We start from the raw sequence: 21,728 nt of genomic DNA, 5'->3' as shown, positions 1-21,728 counted from the left end.
ATTCTGATGTTTATTTAGAATTCATGTAATTCATCCCAGGGGCTGGGATGGGGACAAAAAATCCCTCTAAAGTATGGTTAAGTTAATCTCCATCTCCCTACACTGGAGAATTTTACATAGATTTATACTGACTGGGTTAAAGAAGAAGTGTTTGTGGGTTTTCAGCTATTAGAGAGGAAGCGGGGAAAACAAAAGAAACATTAAGTACTGGGTTATCAACCTGCCTACCAAGTACCATGCATTTACTCTTTCCAAACACTTTAAAGTCTCTGAACAGGTGGCATGTCTGACTTTATATAGATCTATGGCTACACTTCTCAAGGATGCCTATTCATTTAATTAGCACATCACTATGTTCAAAAGACCAGATGTGAGCTGTTCTGGAGAGTTCATCAATTTGTAAGTTAACTTGGGGTTACTTAAGTAGCAGACAAGACTATCCTTGACCCAAGGAGCAGAGGACTCCAAAAGCATATGCTGAAAGGTTTGGCCTCATGTTTTCCTGGGGGGATATCAGTTATCTGAAACACTTTGTATAATGTCTCAAGAATATTATCTAGACAATTTCTACCCTGAACATTTAACCCTTTCTCCATGGCTTCAGATTAGAATATATCAGGTTTGTAAGTATTTTTTATTTCTTCTCAGTCCTGATGTGGTGTGTTCCTGATTGGAGAATAAAAACCTGGACAGTCATGGAAATGGGTGGGATCATAACGTGTGCTATGTTGGAGCGCAAAACCAGGGCAGGTATTGTGAAATTTCACTTTATTTTTGACACATGCAGTCTTCTGAATCCATTAGGTTACGGGAAAGTCCTACAACTTTATGAATGAACTTCAGTAATCGGAACCCAAGTGGCTGCAATAACATAGAGGATAATGCTCACTACAAGAAAACTACAACTCTTTATTGACAACTAATCTGTTCATAGCCTATTAAATTACTATTTAAATTACTATTACTCGCAGCTGTAGTGTGTGGCAGTAGGTAAACAGGAATGTTACTTCTTCTAAGGATACCACAGAGGGAGTTGATGTACATTCCCCGTTAAAGCAGTGCCCAATTGAATCCCAGATAATGGTAAAACTGGGCCTTACCTAAACAAAAATCTCGGTCAGTCTTCTTCTTGCCTATCGTAGTTACGTGTCCATTTTCACCGAGAGAGATAATGCGCTTGGAAACCGCACCCGTGTGCGCCATTTTGCAAGAGAGTTCATTACTGCTGAGTGGGGCATAGCTTCCTCTCTCCTCTTGTACCCTTGGAGGTTTCTCCTCATCTACTTCCTCCCCTGAATCTGCACTCTTGATACTCAGACGCCGCATACGGGAAACCGAGTCAACTTCTTTCATTCGCACCAAACGATCCATGACTGTTCGGCTAGGGGGAGAGGCAAGTTTGCCTTGTAACGTCTCAATCACCTTTGAGGTGCTTCTAACTCTCTTTTCCGAGCTCGGAATGATCACGTTTCTTTCAGCAAGTTGATGTGTAACAGACTTGCAAGGCAGGTCTGGATCCTCATCTTGCCTGTTGAGACCCGCATGCTGTTCAAAACCTTGCTCAGTTACCAGAGTTTTAGATCTGGCTTCTTGGTCAGTGCTCTGGTGTTCACCAGTCCAAAACGAGAAGTCTCTCTCTCCAACAAAGAGAGAACTTTCTGTCCAGCCACACTTTCGTCTGCCCTCATAAGAGCGGTCTTTTGTTTCTACTTTGTCACGTACTATTCCCCCTACTGGTAATTCGGGATCCTGGATACTATTTGCAGGACTGGTATATTGGTGGAGGCTAGTTCTGTTCCCAGGAATTAGAGACTCCACTGCTACTTCTATACCCAGAATCCTTGCAGCTCTTGCCTGCAGTGACTCATTTTGGGGGATCTCCATTGCATTTGCATTAGAAGAAAAATCAGAGTTGTTAGCACCAGGTTCAGGATCAATATCCAGTCCCACCGACCTCAAATCTGGCTCAGAATGACCTTGATTTCTACTAGTTAAAGACAATCTTACTATAGATACTCTCTCTAAAGGTTTATCACTCCTGGGAGTTGTGCTTTTGTTCCGTTTTACAAAATCTAACGTATTAGCTATGTAATTTCTATTCTCTTTTGCCTCCTTTAAGTCCACATGATTGAATGGATTACTCTGATTTGCATTATTTGGACTACTGGACAAAACTCTATTGACTGGGCCTGAACTAGGTCCCTGTTTGTTTGTTCTGTTCTTGACTTCCTGGTTTCTCGTTTCTGTTATCACACTTCCATCTGCTGGCTTGATTAAACTACTGTTCTCTTTCGCATTCAAGGAGCTTTGTGATCCAACACAGATATGTGGATCATCAGACTTAAGCTCCGTACTCCAACTTTCAGACTTACTTTTAACTCTTCCTTGTTTAAATACAGGACCATCTGGTACCACAGTTTTTAGCTGCTTACAAGGTCTGAGTTCCTGGGTTGATTCATCAGTTCTGGAGGTCCCTATCTTTGTAGGAACACAGTCCTGCTTTGTTCCCTCACTCTCCACGCTATCTTCACTACTAGTGCTTTCTTCCTGTTCTTGGAGCTCCTTGTTAAAACTTTCTAACTCACTTATTGCATCCCAGGGACGGCGACCAACAGGTTTCAAGAGAAACTGACCAAATAGTTCTTTACTCTTGCAGGGAGCACTTGCTTTGCCCTTAACCACATCACCCCTGGCAATTGTGCCAGTTTCCCTTTCCTGGGTAGGCATGGTTGTGCAGGACCCATAAGGCTGGCTCTGGTATGCCTTTGGTGAATGTACCTGAATTACTGAGGTGGCAGTCCTTGAAAAAGCACTATTGCTGGATGGATTGAGGTTCATCTGACCTTTCATATTGCATGTGTTCTGCCTACATTTTCTGTCATCAGGGGATAAACCTGCCTGTTCTGACCCAACCAAAGACACTGTACAGGCTAAGAATTTTGGAGCCATCAATTTATTATTTGGTTCACCATGGAAAAATTGTGACCTTTTCGAGTCTTCAGTGAAACAGGTCTGTGTTTGCTGGTCTTTGTACTGATCACCTGGCCAAGAGCCAGAGTATTTGAGTTCCCTGTGTTTTGTAGGCTGAGTAAATCTGAGGTCATTCATTTGTTTGAACTCCTCTGGTTTCCACAGCTCTTGTTTTTGTAACTCGGTTTTATTGGTCATGCTTCCTGTGAGAGCTTGTAACTCCAAGTCGGTGGAAGACATACTTAAAAGACTTTGTTCTTGCAAAGCTCCATTGTTGTCGAATTCATTCTTCTTATCAGGGCTCTGTGTTAAGTTATTGTTCCTATCAGTATCTGGCAGATTTGATTCAGATTTAACTGGGATGGATACCAAACAAAATATAGTTTCATTCATTTTTTTCTTTGAACTCTTTTTGCTCTGCATCCCAGTTCCAGGTTCAAACTTTTTTACTCTAGTAACAGTCTCACAGGTGCTATCCATATGTGGGTTTCTTACAGAAAGGTTGCCTTTTGGGTACTCCTGATTGCTTTCATTTTCAGGGAGGTGATTATCTGTGTCACCACTGTCTCTTTGGTCAGGCAAGGCCCAGTTTTCCTGATCTCTGTTGGATGCTGCCAACCACCTGTTATTTGTGGTGCTGTCGGGAATTCTCTCACCCTTTACAATATTTAGTAAGTTTGATGGATCCAAAAAGGCACTATTGTATTGTAGTTCGATAGTTCTCTCCTGCAAAGCAGTAGGATTGGTCCTACATGTATTTTCAGTGTGTTTACTGTTGTCCTGCAGGCTCTCTGGATGTGCTATTTTAATATGCCGTATTCGAGGATCATCAAAAGGAATATACTGAATGGAATGCAGGTAGTCATCAGTGTGCCTGGAATGGCTTCGTTTTCCATGAGGAAGGTGGTCATCTTTGCAGTGTTCACCCTTAGTTTCCAATGTGCTAGTGAAGGGTAGATGGCTGCTGAGGGTCCTCTCTACTGGATGCCGCTGACTGTTGTCAAAGCACAAGTCATAGTTAGGCACTTCATTGAGGGAATGCTGATTCACACTTGGCTGAGGTGGGGACTTGTAAGATGGAGGTGGTATATAGACAGGGGGCTCTAAACCAGAGTCTGGAATGTAAGTGTCTTGCTTCAGCTCATTACCTTTAGCTAAATATGAAACAGGCTCATCTGTTTGCTGGTGGTCCTGAAAGCCACTGGTTTCTACCGGTGCCCTCATCTGTCGGTGCAGTTCATAGGATGGAGGTTTAAGGGGTCTGCCATACTTGGGCTTGGCCAGAGGAAGAAGGTGGCTTCCAGTTTCCCTGGGTTTTGTGAATTCCAAAGGCAGTCTGTTTTGGGGACCAGAGGGTGCTTTAGTTCCACTTAGGAAGTGATGATTATTCACCAGGGAGGGTATTTCCACACACTTCAGAGTCTCTGGTGAAAGAACTTTTGGCAATGATTGTGATTTCCCTTTGTTATGGGAGCTAAGTACATTGTCTCCCAGGCTCAATGAGTATAGATCTTGAAGCAGTTTCTCTCTATCACCATCAGACATTTGTCTTCCAAATTTTGTAGGTTGTTTCCAGCTTTCTGTTCTTAAACTTTGCCATTTGTAATCACCGGGCACTTTCCAGGTCTCCTGCAAGCCACTTCTCGTCACACTCTCTGTTCCTGTTCCTACCTCCAGCTGATTTTCTTTAGCATGTCTGTACACTCCATGGGGTGGTGCCAATCCTTTCATTTCAGAGTCTCCTTTGTCGGTGTAATCCAGTAAGACGCTAAAGTCTTGTCCTCTTCTTCTCCAGTAGGCCAGATCTTTATCAGTCTTGGGCCCCGAAGACCATGCTAACAGAGGTCTGTCATAAAACCTGCAAAAGAAATGCAGTGTCACAGGCAAGCTATAAAAATGCAGTCTCTTTCCTTTATAGGGAATTTTATTAGAGGGTCAAATGCTGAATTATGCCAATAGGGTTTCCACTCTCAGTTTCTGTAATTTATTCACAGCCATAGGACATTAAAATCCTCTCTTAGTAATTAACATACACATTTTCTCACAAGCAAGGAAGGAGGCTAAGCTATATGCACATGCACATTAGCATGGCATTTATTTTATTTATTGGTATGCTTAACTGCTAGAAAACAATGTGCACAATGTTGTATGCTGCGCAGATGTGTAGAGTCCTACTGAATACATACTATAAAAAGTGAATTGACCATGTTAACAAGGCTTTGAACCCTAATTTCTGCTCTCATTTACATCAAAACCCATTGACTTCATCAGGGTTGCAAAGGGGTAGGCAAGCATAAGATTATAGGACTCTAGATTTAAAAAGAGAAGGCAGTAGGGGGAGTTTCTTAATGTAAATTTCTGTAAGAAACAGGATTTTGTACTATAGCACAAGGGTTGAAAGAGAAGATGGTGCTGGTTAATTTGATCTTTTGTGTTTGGTTTAAGGAATAAGTCTCTCTAGATGCTTCAAATATATCACCTTTGTGGTATATATAATTTTATGTGAATATAGTTTTAATGAGATTTTAAACATCAGGTTTATTTTTGTGTGTAACCTTTTAAATTTGTTTTTACCAAAACACATCACTGAAACATGAAAAAGGAAGGCTAAAACAAACACTTTAGTTATAGAAATTCAGAAGGCAGATTTCTGAATTAAATCCAGCAGACAATATCAGATCCTTCCCATGTTTCCAGGCATGGTGTGAAATACTTTACATACTATTCCAAAGGAAAATTGATAGTTTTCTGCATTAAAAGTTTATCTTTTAGTTATACTGTGGTTCTGCTGTTCTTGTAAATAAGGTGTCCAAAAATCTAACTGCCATTATTTTACTATGTAACTGCCACCAGCATAACACAAGAGAGAAAAATCAAAATTGACATAAATAGGACAAGAATGTAGATGGAACCCAAGAAATTCCTTCCTCCTCCCCCACCCTGAGTTCTATGTACAATCTGCTCTTGGTTTCTGCCAAAAAAGTAATAATCTTCTCACTAAAAAGGTTTAAATAGATAATAAAGTTCAGAATTCCGAATGAAAATGTAGCAATCCATATTCAGAACACTCTTCAATAATTTTCTTTTACGTATGCAAACTTTATCCTATCAAGCAAAAATGTTTAAAACATTGGGATAAAGACTATTTTTGTTTTAAGTCTGATGGATTAAAACCCATTGTCTGAACGAAAGGTTCACCATATAAAATACAATTTGCAATTTGCTTTCTGGGTTTCAATATTAAAAGCCTGTATTAATCCATGGGCTATAATGGGACATCTCCGATATTGGAAATTTTACCACAGTTAGGGTGAAAACCACTATATCTTTCAGCATGAGGGAGTCTGCAGCTGACCGTATGCTGTCAGCCTTTGGAGATTACCAAGGCCACCTCTGCTACCTTTATGTTTTCTCATAATGCTATAATGCTGTTGTGTAGCTATTGACTGGAGAGACTGTGAGTGACTGGGTCTAGGGAACAGACAAGCCATGCATTGTTCTGTGCAAGATCTGGTAAAGGACATAAAATATATGGAGAGATCAGTCATACTAAACTATTAAAACACACCAAGTACAAAATCACAAGCAGTATTTATTCAAGACTATAACACATCAACACCACTGGAGGGTCTTCTAGGCAGTAAATCAACACTGAGGTTAGTGATCACTGTTATTGATGATGGATCAGTGAAATGCCCTGGCATTATGCAAGTAGCGTTTGTGAATAACTACTGGAAAAGTGTTACCTAGATTCCTAGTGGGAATCCACCAGAAAAGAAAGGAGAGTCAGCCTTCAATGTACGAAATTATGTGAATGTTTCCCCTAGTCATAATGCATGCTTCAGAGGAGAGAAAATCCTGCCTCCTTGATACCGAGAATGTAACCAAATGCTTTTACAGAAGTTGTTTAAACAATATTTTGTAGTTATAGTAACTAAGGAAGTTCTAAACATGATGTAAAACACCATACTGAAGATCTACATTATGTCATCATAGCAACTAGAATGCAGAAAGCATGTTTAAAGAAAGGTAATGTTAGGGCTTTTCTAAACCTTGTAACATATATATTAATGAGGCAGAGAACATTATTCAGTTTATATCATGTGACTCACAGCAATTAGATTCAGGAATGAGGATAGTAGAGGCATGGGTAAAGATACATTTAGTGGTACGGAGAAAAATCCTGGGGGGAAAAAAATTAAACTACTGGATTGAAATGTTGTTCATGTTGTTATTTTGGTTAGAAGATAGAAATTTTAAAATCTTTCTCTCCTCCAACCCCCTTTCCAATTTCTCTTGTTAGAAGAAAACAGTATTAATGTAATAGAAAAGAAGGCCGATGACCCAACTTTGAGTTAAACTTGAGTTGATTTCAGAAGCAGTGCAACATCTACCATGACAAGTAATAGCCTTGCACTAGTCCACATGGAGAAATAATTTTGTATCCAGGACAGTGTGGCCATATCCACAGTTGAAAATATAACTGAACAGTTATCATGGTTGAGAATGATCAAGAGGCACCTGTTGTGAAAATTTGTGCTATCTGGTAACATCACCGCTTACTGTGCAATTCTGCCCTACACTACTTGCAATATAACTGGTGATACGAACGCAAAAACAAAAACATTATACAGTACACCTGCCCTCTTCAGTTGGGTGTCCAATCACTGGGGCACCAAAAATCACCAGACATTTTTGAAAATGTAGGCCACTATATTTAACAGAATAAATCAGTAATAAGGAAAACTTATTAGCCAATCCATTAAGAGCTGGAGAGTAGAGTCAGGAGACTTAGATTTTGTTCTCCACTCTGCCAGTAGCTTGTAGGGTGGCCTTGTTTGAACCACTTAACCTCCCTGTGTCTTAAATTTGTGCTAATACCCACCTTTGTAAAGTGCTTTGAGATCTTTGGATAGAGGTCCGGTGCGAGTTCTAAATATGCCTTATTCAGGACCCAGTCCTGCAAACACGGCGTACTCCCTGGTGCTGTAGTGCTTAGTCCCATAAGCATGGGGGGACCCTTGGGAGTATCATGTTGGATAGTATTTACAGGCTCACGACCTATATGGTAAAAACTCTTTTCTAACACAGCCATTCCTATAGGTAGTACACAAGTGCTGTCAAGCCCATTTGCTCTCTCTCTATTTAAAAAAAAAAAAAACACAACCACACATTGGAAATATTCTGGATCAGAGTTTCTTTGATTATTTCCCTAGATGTGGCGTGAATTAGTTCCATCTGAAATTACACCGATGACAAACTTTTAAACACAATTTTGGAAATTTTTTAAACAAAAGAGCAACTCTAGCAGTATTTGAACTCAGTGCCTTTGCAAATAGGAGGCCAATACTATACGCTAGGCTGCACGGTCTCTGGTCATCATCCATCAGAATTTACAAGTGTGACTTGGTTACACTAATAATAATCACTGTGCAGTATCTGGTGTTCAAAACACTGTATGTCTATTAGCTACTTAGTTCTCAACACACCGCATGAATAATATTCTTACATCCATTTTATGGCCTCTCTCATGGAGGAAGTCACAGGGCTTTAAATTCACCCCACAACTGCAGGAATTATGTCTTTTTTTTTTTTAAATAGGTCTCCATAATCTACTATATCCCAGACTGGGGGAAGTTCTGCTAATCATGGATCAGCAGGGATCCTAAAAATCCGTTCTCTGTGGAAAAACACGGAATTTGTGTTTTTACAGCAAATCTTTAGTTTGTATATTTTGCGAAAAAATAAAAACATACATCAATTATTAATTAAACTTTACTGAAAGTCCCAGTATTGCTGAAAGTATCATGCAGGGCTGACTACCCGAACCCCAGCTGCCTGGGAAAACTAAAGCTCAGCATTTCCTTTTACTTGTGGAAAAACGTGGATTTTTAGGTTGTTTTAAGTCAGAAAAATTTTTATCACGGAAAACTAGGATCCCTGCCAGTGGCATACCTATGACAGGAAAATTGGGTCGGCTTCGACTTTTGGGTGGGCAGGCAATGACGGGGGAGGGTGGGAGAAGAGGGAGGAGGAGGGATGAAAAGCCCGCCTCTCCCCGCCCCCTCCAGCTGGCCCTTACTGCTCAGCAAGCACCAGAATAGGAGACTGCTCAGAGCATACAGGCTGCGAGGCATGCCCAAGGGGCGGATGGGGGCCCCGCTGGAGCTCAAGCTCCGCCCACCCCTCCCGCGGTGTCTATTCATCCGGCCGTCCAAGTCCCTCTCCTGCCGACACCACGTGCTGCTGCCCCGCTCTCCAGTCCCAGCACTAGCCCTGCCCAGACCCACCCCAGCCTGGGATGACTCACCGCCTCCCAGCCCGTGGATTGGGGGGGGGCTCTGGCCCCAATTTAGGTGGGCCTGGACGCTAAGTGGGTGAGCCGCAGCCCACCTGAGGCTATGCCCCTGATCCATGCTGATCAGCTGCAGCTTGAGAGGAAGGGTGCAGCTTCCGAGCTTCACCACTATTGCTTCTACATCCACTGCTCCAGTTGGTTAGGGAGGAGCCATGTGACCTTAGTACTACTGTCCCCCACTGAAAATCAGGACAGGGAGAAGAACTTCAAACCACCAGCTTCCCAGGACAGGAGCAGTGGAAGCTCCCTAAAAGTGGAGGGCCACCAGTGCCCGAACCATGGCCCCACCCCTGCACCACCCCTTCCCCCAAGGCTCCGCACCTGTGCTGCCTCTTCCCCCCAAGACCACGGCCCCTGCTCACTACTCTCCGGCCCCTTCCCCGCCCCACCCCACCATTGCTCATCCTTACAGCCAGTAAAAAGTGGGGCAATGGCTCCCAGCCCCAAGAGGAAACCCACTGCTCAACAGAGGCTTCTGCTCTACCCCATCTCAGGTTTTCAGCCAGTGAGGCCAGCTGCTGCAGTCTGGGAGTGGAAAGGGTCATCTTTCCTTAACATTGTTTTAGGGCTCAAGGGAGGGAGTCTGAAGGGGGTGGTACGAAGCAAGAGTAAGGGGGAGCAAAGGCCTTATATGGGGGGTGCAGAATAGAGGGCACGCAGAAAAAATCATTTCCAAAGATGGCGAAACAATGTCACAAGAGAAAGCCATTGCTTAATGACAGGATGGGGACGGTTTGAATTTCCATCAGCAACTAACCCAATTAGCTACCAACATTAATTAGATCAGTAGCTGAAAGAAAAAATAAACTCTGCCCTCTAGAGGCGTTTGAGTGTCCCCATTTGGAAGAGAGAGAGAGTCTGCAAGATCATCCCCTGACCAAGTGATTGCAGCACTGGCCCTAATATTTCTTTCCGGATGCAAGAGAAACACATTGCAAAACAGAAAACATGAGAGTTTAAACAAAATGCTTTCCAAAGACAATAACTGCTAGGGCTTGTAAGATTTCCTGGTAGGGCTGGTGTGTAGTAGGACTTGCTGCATGTAAAAAAAGAGGTAGCCATTTTAACGAAAGGGACACAACTACAGCCGTTCAGACCCAATATTTGGGTCCCTACTCTGAGGGGCAAAAGGGAGCTTTTTAAAAACAAGATTTAATATTAAATACAGTGTAAACGGACAGGTTCTACTCCATTACTTCCCATTTCATGAGAGGTTAGGGAGGGACACACTGAGTGGACACCCAGTCCTGTTTTTTAACTCTACTCTTTTTTAAAAGATACCACAGCCAGTATGCCATATTTTCCCCATCCACACTAGCATTAAAGAAAAGGAGTACTTGTGGCACCTTAGAGACTAACCAATTTATTTGAGCATGAGCTTTTGTGAGCTACAGCTCACTTCAGCTCACTTCAGCTCATGCTCAAATAAATTGGTTAGTCTCTAAGGTGCCACAAGTACTCCTTTTCTTTTTGTGAATACAGACTAACACGGCTGTTACTCTGAAACTAGCATTAAAGGACATTCCCCCTACATCTTGGCTATGGCAGACAAGCAAGCTAGTATTTTCTTGTAATGTTGATGTGCCCTAAACGTACTTACCCAAATTTTCTCTCCTCCTCCTCATGGGCCCAGCTCCAAGTCCAACCATGTTCTCCCCTCCACATGCTCTGTCCTCCTCATTTGCCATTTTTTCTACCTCTAGTAGTATATTACTTTGCTGCTGATGACTAGTCTCTCTCCCTCCAACTGAAGGAAAGCCTGCTCTTAAAAGAACCTCCTCCACTGGTTCCCCATCCTCATTCTTTAAAGAGGATCTCTCTCTCTCTCTCTCCCCAAAAGGGGCCAAACAAGCTTGGAACCACATCTAGACCAGAGATCCTTTTGAGCTCACCGGCTGCCTTACTGCTGCTGCCCAGCTGTTGAATTCGCTCCTTTCAGTAATTCTAGTTGGGGAGAAAGAACACTTCTGCGCCCAGATCAACAGCTTGCAGGTCACCTGTAAGGGGAGGAGATGTGGAGGAGAGAGGAGAAAAGCCTGGCAGCCAGGGGGTGCAGCACTGCAGTGCTACTGAAGGTGGCATAGGTGAGTTAGGCCAGCACTGGAGGAGAATGTCCCAAGACAAGATCCCGTTTCCTCACTCAGGACCTCAACACTTTCCAAACCCTTTGGACAGAGGAAGGTGGGGCGGAAACTGACCCTCTTTTTCTGATAACCACCCAGGATATTTGGCCTTGCTTTAAATATCTTCCCAGCCTCTTCCCTTTGTTCATATTTAGCATACAAGTGGCTACAAAAACTTAACTACTGAATACGCGTTCTAGACAGAGTCCTTCCTGTCCATTTTATCCCAGTTCAAAAGTGCACACGCTACACGACGGGAAGTGCAGTGGTGCAAGCACATTTTATGAAGTGCTGACAAGGGCTTCCACTGAGTTTGAGCTGCCTTAACAAGAACTTACAGACACTTTCTCATATTTGCTCCATGAGAGCTGCCTAAAAATAAAGATTGTGACCCTCTTTGGTGAGGGAACTTCCCCAGAAGTAGCTGCATTCAGCTGGATATCCACCAGGGATCGACGCACACATGAGAAATAAGGAGCTGGGTTCTGTTTTACAACTATTCATTTTCATAAGCAAAATTTTTGCTGTGTAAACATCCCTATAGTGAACAAAAAAGGTAATGTGAGCCCAGGCTCAAGCCAAACCCCCCTTGAGACCACACACCAATTGTGCTAAACTAGGGCTTGGATCCAGGGTCCCAAGACCTGCAGGGCTGGAGGATCTGAATCCGTGTTAAGCTGGGACTCTGCCCTTCCTGGGGCTGCATGTGCAGGGGTGCCCAGCTGTGTGAACTGTCAGGGCAGTGAGTGGGAACCAGTCCCAAAAATTCCCTGCAGCCTCCTGCGATAGCAGCTCCAGCTCCTCTGCACTGCAGGGAAGTTTTGAGCCTGGCTCCTACTTTCTGCCATCACAGTGCATGCAGCCCAGGTGCCCCTGCACACACAGCCCTATGGAGGGCAGGAGTCCTGGGAGCAAGGGCCAGAGAGAAGAGCAGGGACCAAGTGTTGCCCTGCAGGAAGGGGGAGCAGCAGAGTTCCTGGCTCAGCACAGCTGGGGGAGGGATGACCCCACGAACACCTTGACCGCTCCCCCCTCCCTCCAGGGCCATGGTTGGTCTCGCTATGTTCTCTGGCCCTTTCTCCCAGGCCCCTCTGGACTTCTTGGGACTGCGTGTGCGTAGACACCTGGGCAGCGTGCACTGTAAGGGCCGTGAGTAGGAGCCAGCCCCAGAACTTCACCATAGCCTCCTGGGGATCCCCTCGCCCTGCCTCCTGGGGTGCAGTGAGGGCAGGGATCCCCAGGGGGTGTTGGAGCAACTGCACCCCAAACCCTGGGAATGCCCTTCACTGCTCTGCAGCTGGCAACAGCTAGGCTGGGGTGTTTTTCCTCTGAAACCTACATTTTATCTCAAACCTCAAAACAGACAAAAATAAATAAAAAAACCAGCCCAACACAAACCCCTTAACTGAGCATCCCATTTTAAACATTAAGAATTGCAAAGTTTCATTTGAACAGTTTGCCAGCCCTGGAGACTGGTGTCCTAATTGTCCTCAGAACAGGTGCACCTGGGTGTTTTCTTGCCTATGTGACTCAGCCTAGCCTGAGCTCAATTCTTAGATTACAGGGTGGTTCAGTATAAAGTCTTCTCAAACTACAGTCAGTCATTCTGCTGAGACAGCCACCAAAGGAACTAATTACGAGCTTTATGTACTGATGTGCTCCATACGGGCACCTGAGTCCCACCAAGAGCACAGAGTGGGCAGTAGAGTTTTCCCACAATGCACCATGTTCCTAGAGCTAGGATGTCGACACTGGGGAGTTGCTAGGCACTTTGGGGTATGTTTACTTTGACTCAGGTCTGTGCATTGCAGTGTGCACACCAGATCCCTTGATTCAAGCACAGGTCAGAAAATGATTAACCTATGGTTAAAATGCCCAGAGTTCCTGACATGGGTCAGCTAACTTGAGTCCCACTAACCCTAGGTTTACATTGTAGACATATCCTATGTCTACACAGGAACTAGACACCTGCGATTGGCCCATGCCAGCTGACTCAGGCTTGCGAGGCTGTTTCATTGCTGTGTAGACTTCTGGGCTCGGAGGCCAGGCTCTAGGACCCTGCAGGGTGGAAGGGTCCCAGAGCTTAGGCTCCAGCCCTAAAGTCTACACAACTATAAAACAGCCACAAAAGCCTGAGCCCATGACCCTGAGTCAGCTGGCACAGGCTAGCCGTGGGTATCTAGTTTCTGTGCAGACATATCTTATGTGACCTGAGCTTCTCCTCCACACCAGCAAGGCCTTTTGTAAAGGGTGTTTGTTACTGATTCATTAAACTGCCCCCTCCCCTTCCCTCTGCTGTTTTGATAAAGACTACACACTACAAAAAGGCATGTTAATGTTAGTGTGCTGCATCATGTAACGTTTCAGTGCATTGACGGGCACAAAAGCAAACAAATGTTCACTTATCACAGGTAGAGGGTAAGGGGGGCTGAAGTCATGCTCAGTTATCTGCCAGAATGAAAGGAAGAGAGCAGAAAGCCAAGCCATGGCGTGACACAGACACTTACCCCGCTTCTGAAGTATGAAAAGTGGACAAACCCCGGAGGTCTGGGTGGTAACCGGGACCAGCATGCCTCCCTTGGCTCCCATGACTGCCTTCGCTGCTGCTCAAGTTGCCTTTTGCCAGTGGTTTCTTGTTGTAAATGTAGGCTCCAGAGTCTGTCTCAAACCCGTTCAGCGTTCCCCGACTAGTTCTGTTCTCTGTAATCTCAGGCTGGTATCCATCATTTCTGTTTTCATACGAAGCAGGCGGGGGGTTGGACAATTTGTATCCATGAGAAATCAGGAGGTCCTCCACACTGAACATGTTGTGCTGGTTTCACTCACTGCTGTGCCACAAGAAAGCTCTCTCCAGCAGGATCCATCACTGAAAGAGAGAACAGAAGGCTGTTCTAATAAGGAAAGACAACTTTACTCAATCTGCAGGCTACTGGATGCAGAGTTTCATTCTCTCGCCTCAACATAATAAAATACATAAGACTGAAGCGCCTGCAGATGCTGATGAATCATGTGTTGACCTTCCCTAGATAACATACGTAAATTTGTTCAGCCAGGGAACAGATGCAGAGCTGCTGCTGCTGAGTCAGTCCATTTGAGTGAAGAATTTGGTGATGATTGCAGCTTTCAGATTTTGATAAGTGATCTTGGGAAGCTTTGCACTGGAGATCAGCAAAACCATTGAGAAAGGCATTTTCTCCAAAATTTGTTTTTACTCTGATCAGGTGGAGCTGTGCTTTATGCTGGGGGGGGGGGGCGGGGGGGAGTGGTGTTAGACTGCAGGGCAGCACAGCCTCCTCCTGGAGCCCTGCAAATTCTATCAAAATTAGCTGGTGAACGAGCACACAAAAAAAAATGTATAACAAGAAAAGAAAAAAAGTTTATTCTGTTAGCTCATCAAGGCACCGCTTATGGTCCTGCTGTGCCCCGAATTAGACTCCCTTGTTTACAGTCTTTAAAGGTTGCTTTTCGGGAAGATTTCTTTATTGCCTAAGTGGGCCTGTTGAAATCTATAATCAGCTAATAGGTGTAATACAAATCAAAGAAGCCCAGTAAACTGCATCTGAAGCCATGCTTGTTGTTGCACAATGATTTCCAAAGCAAATGGGATCAATTCAAAGTTAAAAGATTTTCCCTCCTATCTGCCAGCCCTGCAGACTCAGCCTGAGTTCTTTACTGATGGCACATTGTTACTAGTAATAGGTTCTGCAGATCAAATTAGTTGATCTGGAACAGTTTCTCTTGGCTAGCTCACCCTTGTAACCTACTGTCTATTCTACTCTTCTAACTTGTTCTATTTATGGGGTACCAAGTCTTCAATGGTTTGGAACTTGGTAAACACTTCTGTAGATGAATACACTCCAGCGCACCACCTCTTAGCTGTGCTGTTCTGCCACATCACTGAGGTGCGTGGATGAGACTTGAAATACGCCTAGGGAGCAAAAACATCGAGTAAGACACTCAATAGGACCCTCGATAGGGGGCTTGTATAACATGCTCAGTGTTACAGGTCTGCATAAAGAATAAGAACCTACTATTTCTAGAAGCTAATGAAGTTTCTCCTTCAGCTGAAGTGCTAGAGGTCTGTGCTTTGGTGTAAGAAATTCTGGGTTCTGTCACCAAGAATGAGCTTTACAAAGAGTCTCTACTCTGTGCTAAAGAAGGAACTCCATTCACTGCTATCAATAGGAGACACGTTTTGTGAAGTGGGCACGAGAGGGGGAAAGGACACATTTACCTCGTGTGTTCCAGAAGTCAGTTTTCAGCACAGAACCAAACTTTAAGAAGTGCCTGTGCAGCCCATGTAATTGTTACTTAAGGATTTGAAAATACTCATTTCTAAACCTGTTTAGAATCTACGCCAGTCTCTGCATAGAGCCTAAAGAATCTGTACTTGGTCCCCTCTGCATGTGGTATTGTACACATCTTAAAGAAATCAAACATTCCCCATTTTTGGAGTGGTGGTTTTTTTGTTTTTGGGTTTTTTGTTTTTTTTTGCCAGAACAGGGCTCCTCAAACCCAGTAAATGCTACACTGTACTAGAAGATATCAGCAGATAGTCACAGGGATAAATAAGCCAGCCAAGAGGTACTAGACAGATTAATGGAAGAAAGGAGTGGAATCCCTTCCCTTAAAGGAAAAGACGGTTTTGTTGTTTATTTTTAAACACTTCAATAAACAGGAGGTGGGGCCAGATCACGTCAACTCAAATGATTTCTCTATTCCTAATTGTTTCTAGAACACAAAGACCTGGAATTGTGAGAGGAGGTAAAAGCACAGAAGACAGAACAGCTGGCTGCTACAGCTATTTAACCTCTAAAGAGAAAAAGATCCACTGTGACTGCATGAACAATAGAATGCCCACTGGACAGTGCACAGGTGCAAGGAAGAAATGTGCTTTTCCTGTTATTATTACCCCTTCTCTCCTACTGCTGTGGATAGTGGCCAAGTGAAAACAGTATTTGTCAGAGGTTGAAGGAGGCAATATGCAGAGGGAGAGACAGGCAATTTAGAAACAGACAAAACCTTTGGACAATGGGTCTTATTCTGATCTCACTGTCAATACTGAGAGTCACGAGTAACTTGAAATAAGTGGAGTTACCCATGGGGAAACACATGGGGAAAACCCAGTGGTAGCTGGTGCCCAAAATAACCCCTCAAGGTTAATCATATTTGAAAGTAAAAAACTGGGGTAGCCCTGGGGAGGTGTGACAGGAAAGTCCTTTGGTGGGGATATGGGGAAGTGAGGTGGGGGGGCAGGGAGGGAGGGATGCCCTCTTCCATGTTAGTGCCCTGCTCTTCAGAGTGAAAAACGGAGACACTTCACCATAAAGCCCAGGGTGGGAGAACACAGTTCTCTCCTCATCCCAACCTCTCTCCCTCCCTCACAGCTAGCTCTACCCTATCATCTCCTTGCTGTCTCCCTATTCCGACACTCACCACCAAGTCACCCCCATCCTCATTCACTAAAGGATTTCCCCTAAACTCAACTCTGTAAACCCAGCACATCTCACTCCGAGCTCAGAACCTCCCCAAACCTTCTCAGCTTCCTCCAACCCAATCAGTGCAGACCCTGTTCCCCCCACGCACCGAGACCCACCTTGATGGTTGCCACCTCTGAAGTACAAAAAACCAGGATGACCAGGATGATTCTGAGAGCCCATAAAACTAGACAGCCGGCTGTGCGTACTGAGCATTTCCCAGGACAGCTACTTCAGGAAAAGGGACAATCCAAGGGAAACACGGCCAGGTGGCAACCCTACCCCCATACCTATCCAAAAGCCCTTCCACTTCCTACCTAACCTCTCCACATCTCAAAACCAGCCCTTCAGCTCTGCAACCTTCCCCCTCCCCGCCCCAACACCTCCATCATCCCCCCACCCCCAGGTCAGAAAACTCCTCCACCTCCCTCCTATCAGACATCCACCAACAACTAAGTCAGGACTACGCTACACCCACCTGCCCACCCACATGTACACTGCTGGTCCTGGAGAAGTAGAAGCAGCAGGGAAGGACTGTGCTTGCAGGGAGCCCTATACTCCACATCAAGAGAGAACTGGTCCTACAGGAATCTGTATTCCATGCTTTGTGCCTCCCCCCTCTGCTGCCTTGGAGTCTATGGGCTTCAGAGCCAGGATGACTCAGGGCAGCCACCTGTATGACATCCTGACTCCAGAGACTGCAGAAGTTTCAGCCTCCCCCAAATGGCAGTCAATGGCATTGCACACTGTAGTACCTCAGCTGTGCTACACAGCTCTGTCTCCAGCATAGCTGACATTATTGACAGGGCTTAGTTCCATTAGCTCCCAGTAAGAGTAGTATAAATGAAGTCAGGATAGATTCAGAATGGAAGACAGTGCAATGGGTTGGGTGCTAGACTGCGACTTGGGAGACCTCAGTTCAATTTCTTCCTCTGACACACACCTTCTGTGTGATCTGGGGCAAGTCCCTTTGTCATTCGGTTCCTCAGATGCCCATCATAAAGTGGGGTTAGCAGCACTTTCTTCCTTCACAGGAGTATTGTGAGGATAAATACGTTAAAGAGACATTAAGACATTATAGGTACTTTATGAAAACAGATAGAAAGGATCAAGCCCCATGTACACATATTGTACATTTTGGCAATTTTCCCAGTGTTTCAAATCCAAGGTTTCTACTTTTCAGGTGGGAGGCCAGTTCCTTTTACTAGGAGTAAGTGGATGAAATTAAGTAAAGGAAGATGTAGACTGAATATGAGGAAACATTCCTGACTGCAAGATCTCTAATCCTGTAGAACAGTTTCTAATAGAAAGGGATGAAAGCCCTGATCATTTGGGGCATTTCAAGTATTGCTGTCCCCTTGAAATCTAAGCAGTTTCAGAGAACGAGTTAAAAGTAGTTTCAGGTAAAGCACATGTCCCTGAGTCCACCAGCCAATTTGTTATGGTTTTACACTAATATTTTTTTAAATGTTTTTCTCACACTTGTTTGTGTGTTGTGCAAAACATCCAAAAAGGAAACCAACTGACTGACCAGATGTGAAAAACAAACAAACAATGAAACTGCCTATGTGCACAGTGATATCAAAATGCACCAACTAAGCTAACAGGAAAAAGAGAGAGAAATCTACCTCCTCAGCTTCTTTCAGTCATGGTATCTTAGCAGCTATTTCTAACAGTAGTAGGTACAAAACTTTCAGACAGACGTGGGATTTTTAAATCCCTTTAAAAGTAACCAAAATAAAACAATAGTGAATGTAAAAGTGGGGACAGTTTGGCACTGGCAAGGAGATAATCTAATAAATCTTTTCTATCTCCCTGGTCTATGAAAAAGTGGGGAGGGATTTTACTCCTGGCAATATGACAAAGAACTTATCCTGCTCATTCCCTCTACTACTGTGATTTGGAGGCAGGCAGGAAAGGGTGTGTCCCCCATAGTGACCCTGAATTCTTAGAATCACATCCAGTTCTAGACTCTGGCTCCAAAGTGGTAAGGCAAAGAATTTGGTCCAAAAGTGTGTGAGAGTGTATTGGAAGGGATGAGGGTGACTCCTTGGCTCCATGACAGCAGACCAGGACCACTACTGATCAAGCCTTGAAGTGGATCAGCAGACTGCATGTTAACGAAGAGAACCTGTAATGCAAGGGGCTGCAATTCATTACAGTCTAGTTTAATACACAAGATCTCAGCTTCCTTCAAAGTGTGTGCCTGGCAAGAGAGGGTGGAGCTACTGTGGAGAAGGGTTCCTGTGAACAGCAGATGATCATGAATCTTTCAGACCAAGAGAGTGAAAGCTACCATTCTGAAGCTGACTGGGGAAAAAAAGGTATCGATGATACCCCATAAAAGAGTATAACACTACATAACAAACAATATTTCATGCATAAGGATAGGATTAGATTCCTGTGTGCATGTCATTTCATCCATAGTATACACAACAAATTAAAGAAAGAGAGCAGAAGTTCTCACTCAAGAGCAAAAAGAGAGCAAGATTTAACACCAACATCAAAATAAACTCAACTCAAGGCAGAGACGAACATAACATAAGAGGGATAAAAAGGAGACTAGCCACCGGATCCAGCCAAAATTTTTTGTACAAAAAAAGTTTCCTGAGGAAAAATGGCTTTTTAATGAAACCAGAACTTTTTGTAAAATATTGTCAACAACTTCAACGTTTTCATAAAAGTTTATGTGATGTTAATCAAACTGCTTATTTAAACCAGGACAACATTTAAAAGTTTGATAACTATTTCAAACAATTCTGGTAACATTTTGATAGAAAATGTGATGAGATCCCAGAATTGGGTTTGAAAAATACACCCATTTTGAACATTGCTATAGTTACAAAATCTCATGCGAAATGCTTTTTTGTCTTTGAGACAGCTCCACAGGTCACTGATGGAATCTGCTTCAGAACAGGGACATATGCTTGATCTGATCTAGTATGGTGAATGGTATCCTATGTTCAGCAACGGCACATATCTGCTATGTCAGCAGCAGACAGAAATCCTCCCAAATACACCTGACAATTGTACTATGAGGGAAAGAAATTCCTTCTTGACCTCTGTGGAAATTTGCTGATTTCATCATCTGGAGCATGAGATTCATCACCTCAATTTTAGCAGCTACAAGTATTATTGCTCATTAAATTAACCAGCTCCTTTTCAAATCATCCCATTGCATGACTTCTACCAGTCTTCAGCTTTCTTAGGGTGAAGGACTAGCCAGCACTTGGACAGTTTGGAAAATGAAAGCTGAACCCATCCATAACAGCAGCTCTACTAGTGCACACATCTTAGCAGACGGTGGATGGAGGAGACACGACTACTGTCATTGCTAATCTTGCCTCTTACACAGGAAATAATAACTGTGCACACTCCATAGGCGTCAAGTATCAGGGGGTAGCCATGTTAGTCTGTATCCACAAAAACAACATCTGCCATGGTGGGGGGGGGGGAAATTAATCATAGAATGTTACAACAAGATAAATAAGAGGAAAGAAACCCAATACAAATAGGACATGCATCTTTTTGGTAAATTCTTTCCACCATTCACTATCCCACAGAACCTGTCACTCTTCCCACTCTGTGTGATAATGAATGAGTACTGTGAAGCACACAACAAAAGATACAGATTAACACAAGTTGATGTCTTATGGCTCCTCTACACTTGAAAGATGTTTCAGGTTATGTTTGCTACATTAAGTAATCAGGAACAATTATTCTGAAAGCAACCACTGCTTTATTGTCCTCAGTTAACCTACTTCCCTTTTGAATCATTGTTTCCACCCACCACTGCGTTGTTCTTTTAAATAAGTGCACAGCATTCTGGCTGAGATGCCAAAGCGCAATGCTCAGCTGCATGGCTCTATGCATTCTGGGAATTTTTTCAACTGTGAATTATGGGATACCTACCAGAAGCCACTGAAATTCTGGGACTTGGGGTCAAACTAATAAATTCCCATGATTTTTCTACTTTCATCCCATCATTCATCTGGCTTTTGCAAGCCAACACAATTTTCAAACTGCTGTTGGGCAGCATGGAGGAAACACAACTAAGTGCTGCACTTCCGATGGTCATTAATACAAACAGGCGGATGCAGATGTGTTGGCCATCGTGCAGCTGGATGGCTGCGGATGACTTGAGAAGAGATCATGGGCGTCTGGGTCCATCTCCTCCCACTCAGCGTTCTCAATGGTGTCCACAAGCTGGGGTCCTGTGGTGGCCTCCTTTGCAAAAGGTATGCTTCAGGGCCTCATAGCAGATGGTGACCATGTGAGCTCTCCCATCGTCCAGAGCTTTTCTATAACCCTGCCAGAGCACCTTTCCTTTGTTGCAGCACTGGATCTGGTGCTGGGAGTGCCCCCTCTCCTCTATTTGTTTCACAGAGTCATAGAGTTTAAGACCAGAAGGGACCACTAGATCAGTTGGTCTGACCTCCTGTATATCACAGGCCACCAACACCACCCAACAGCTGCACACTAACCCAACAACTGACATTAGAACAAAAAAGTGTTACAGTCCACAGGGGACTAGACTAGTTTGTGCCAAAGGCAGAGAATAGGAGAGACTGAGGCAGGGCCAGCTCTACCGTTTTTGCTGCCCCAAGCAGGACGTCTGAAGACGGAAGCTGCCGCTGCGATTGCTGCCGTGGCAGCCAGAAGAGTAAAGCTGCTGCTGAACTGCCGCCACGGCGCAGCCTGCAGAGAAAAGATGCCGCCAAATTGCCGCCGCCACGGAAAGACGAGTGCTGCCCCTTTCACAGTGCGGCCCCAAGCACCTGCTTGGAACGCAGGTGCCTG

General features: G+C 44.2%; 1 protein-coding gene across 3 annotated transcripts in view; it reads right to left on the bottom strand.

Moving 5' to 3' along the window:
* JCAD (junctional cadherin 5 associated) overlaps positions 1-21,728 on the bottom strand; it is an 83,392-nt gene that overhangs the window by 5,339 nt on the left and 56,325 nt on the right. For all 3 annotated transcript variants that reach the window (XM_073334372.2, XM_078851846.1, XM_073334371.1), the window contains 2 exons: positions 13,959-14,317; positions 1,101-4,828 (listed from right to left, as the gene is read on the bottom strand). In XM_073334372.2, coding sequence (XP_073190473.1) covers positions 1,101-4,828; positions 13,959-14,257 — 4,027 coding nt within the window. In that variant the 5' untranslated portion in view covers positions 14,258-14,317. The remainder of the gene's footprint in view (positions 1-1,100; positions 4,829-13,958; positions 14,318-21,728) is intronic.

The sequence above is a fragment of the Lepidochelys kempii genome, chromosome 2 (assembly GCF_965140285.1).
Source record: "Lepidochelys kempii isolate rLepKem1 chromosome 2, rLepKem1.hap1, whole genome shotgun sequence".
In the NCBI taxonomy this organism is placed as follows: Eukaryota; Metazoa; Chordata; order Testudines; family Cheloniidae; genus Lepidochelys; species Lepidochelys kempii.
The sequence above is the reverse complement of the archived record's forward strand: the minus strand, read 5'-3'. Positions and strand labels throughout refer to the sequence as shown.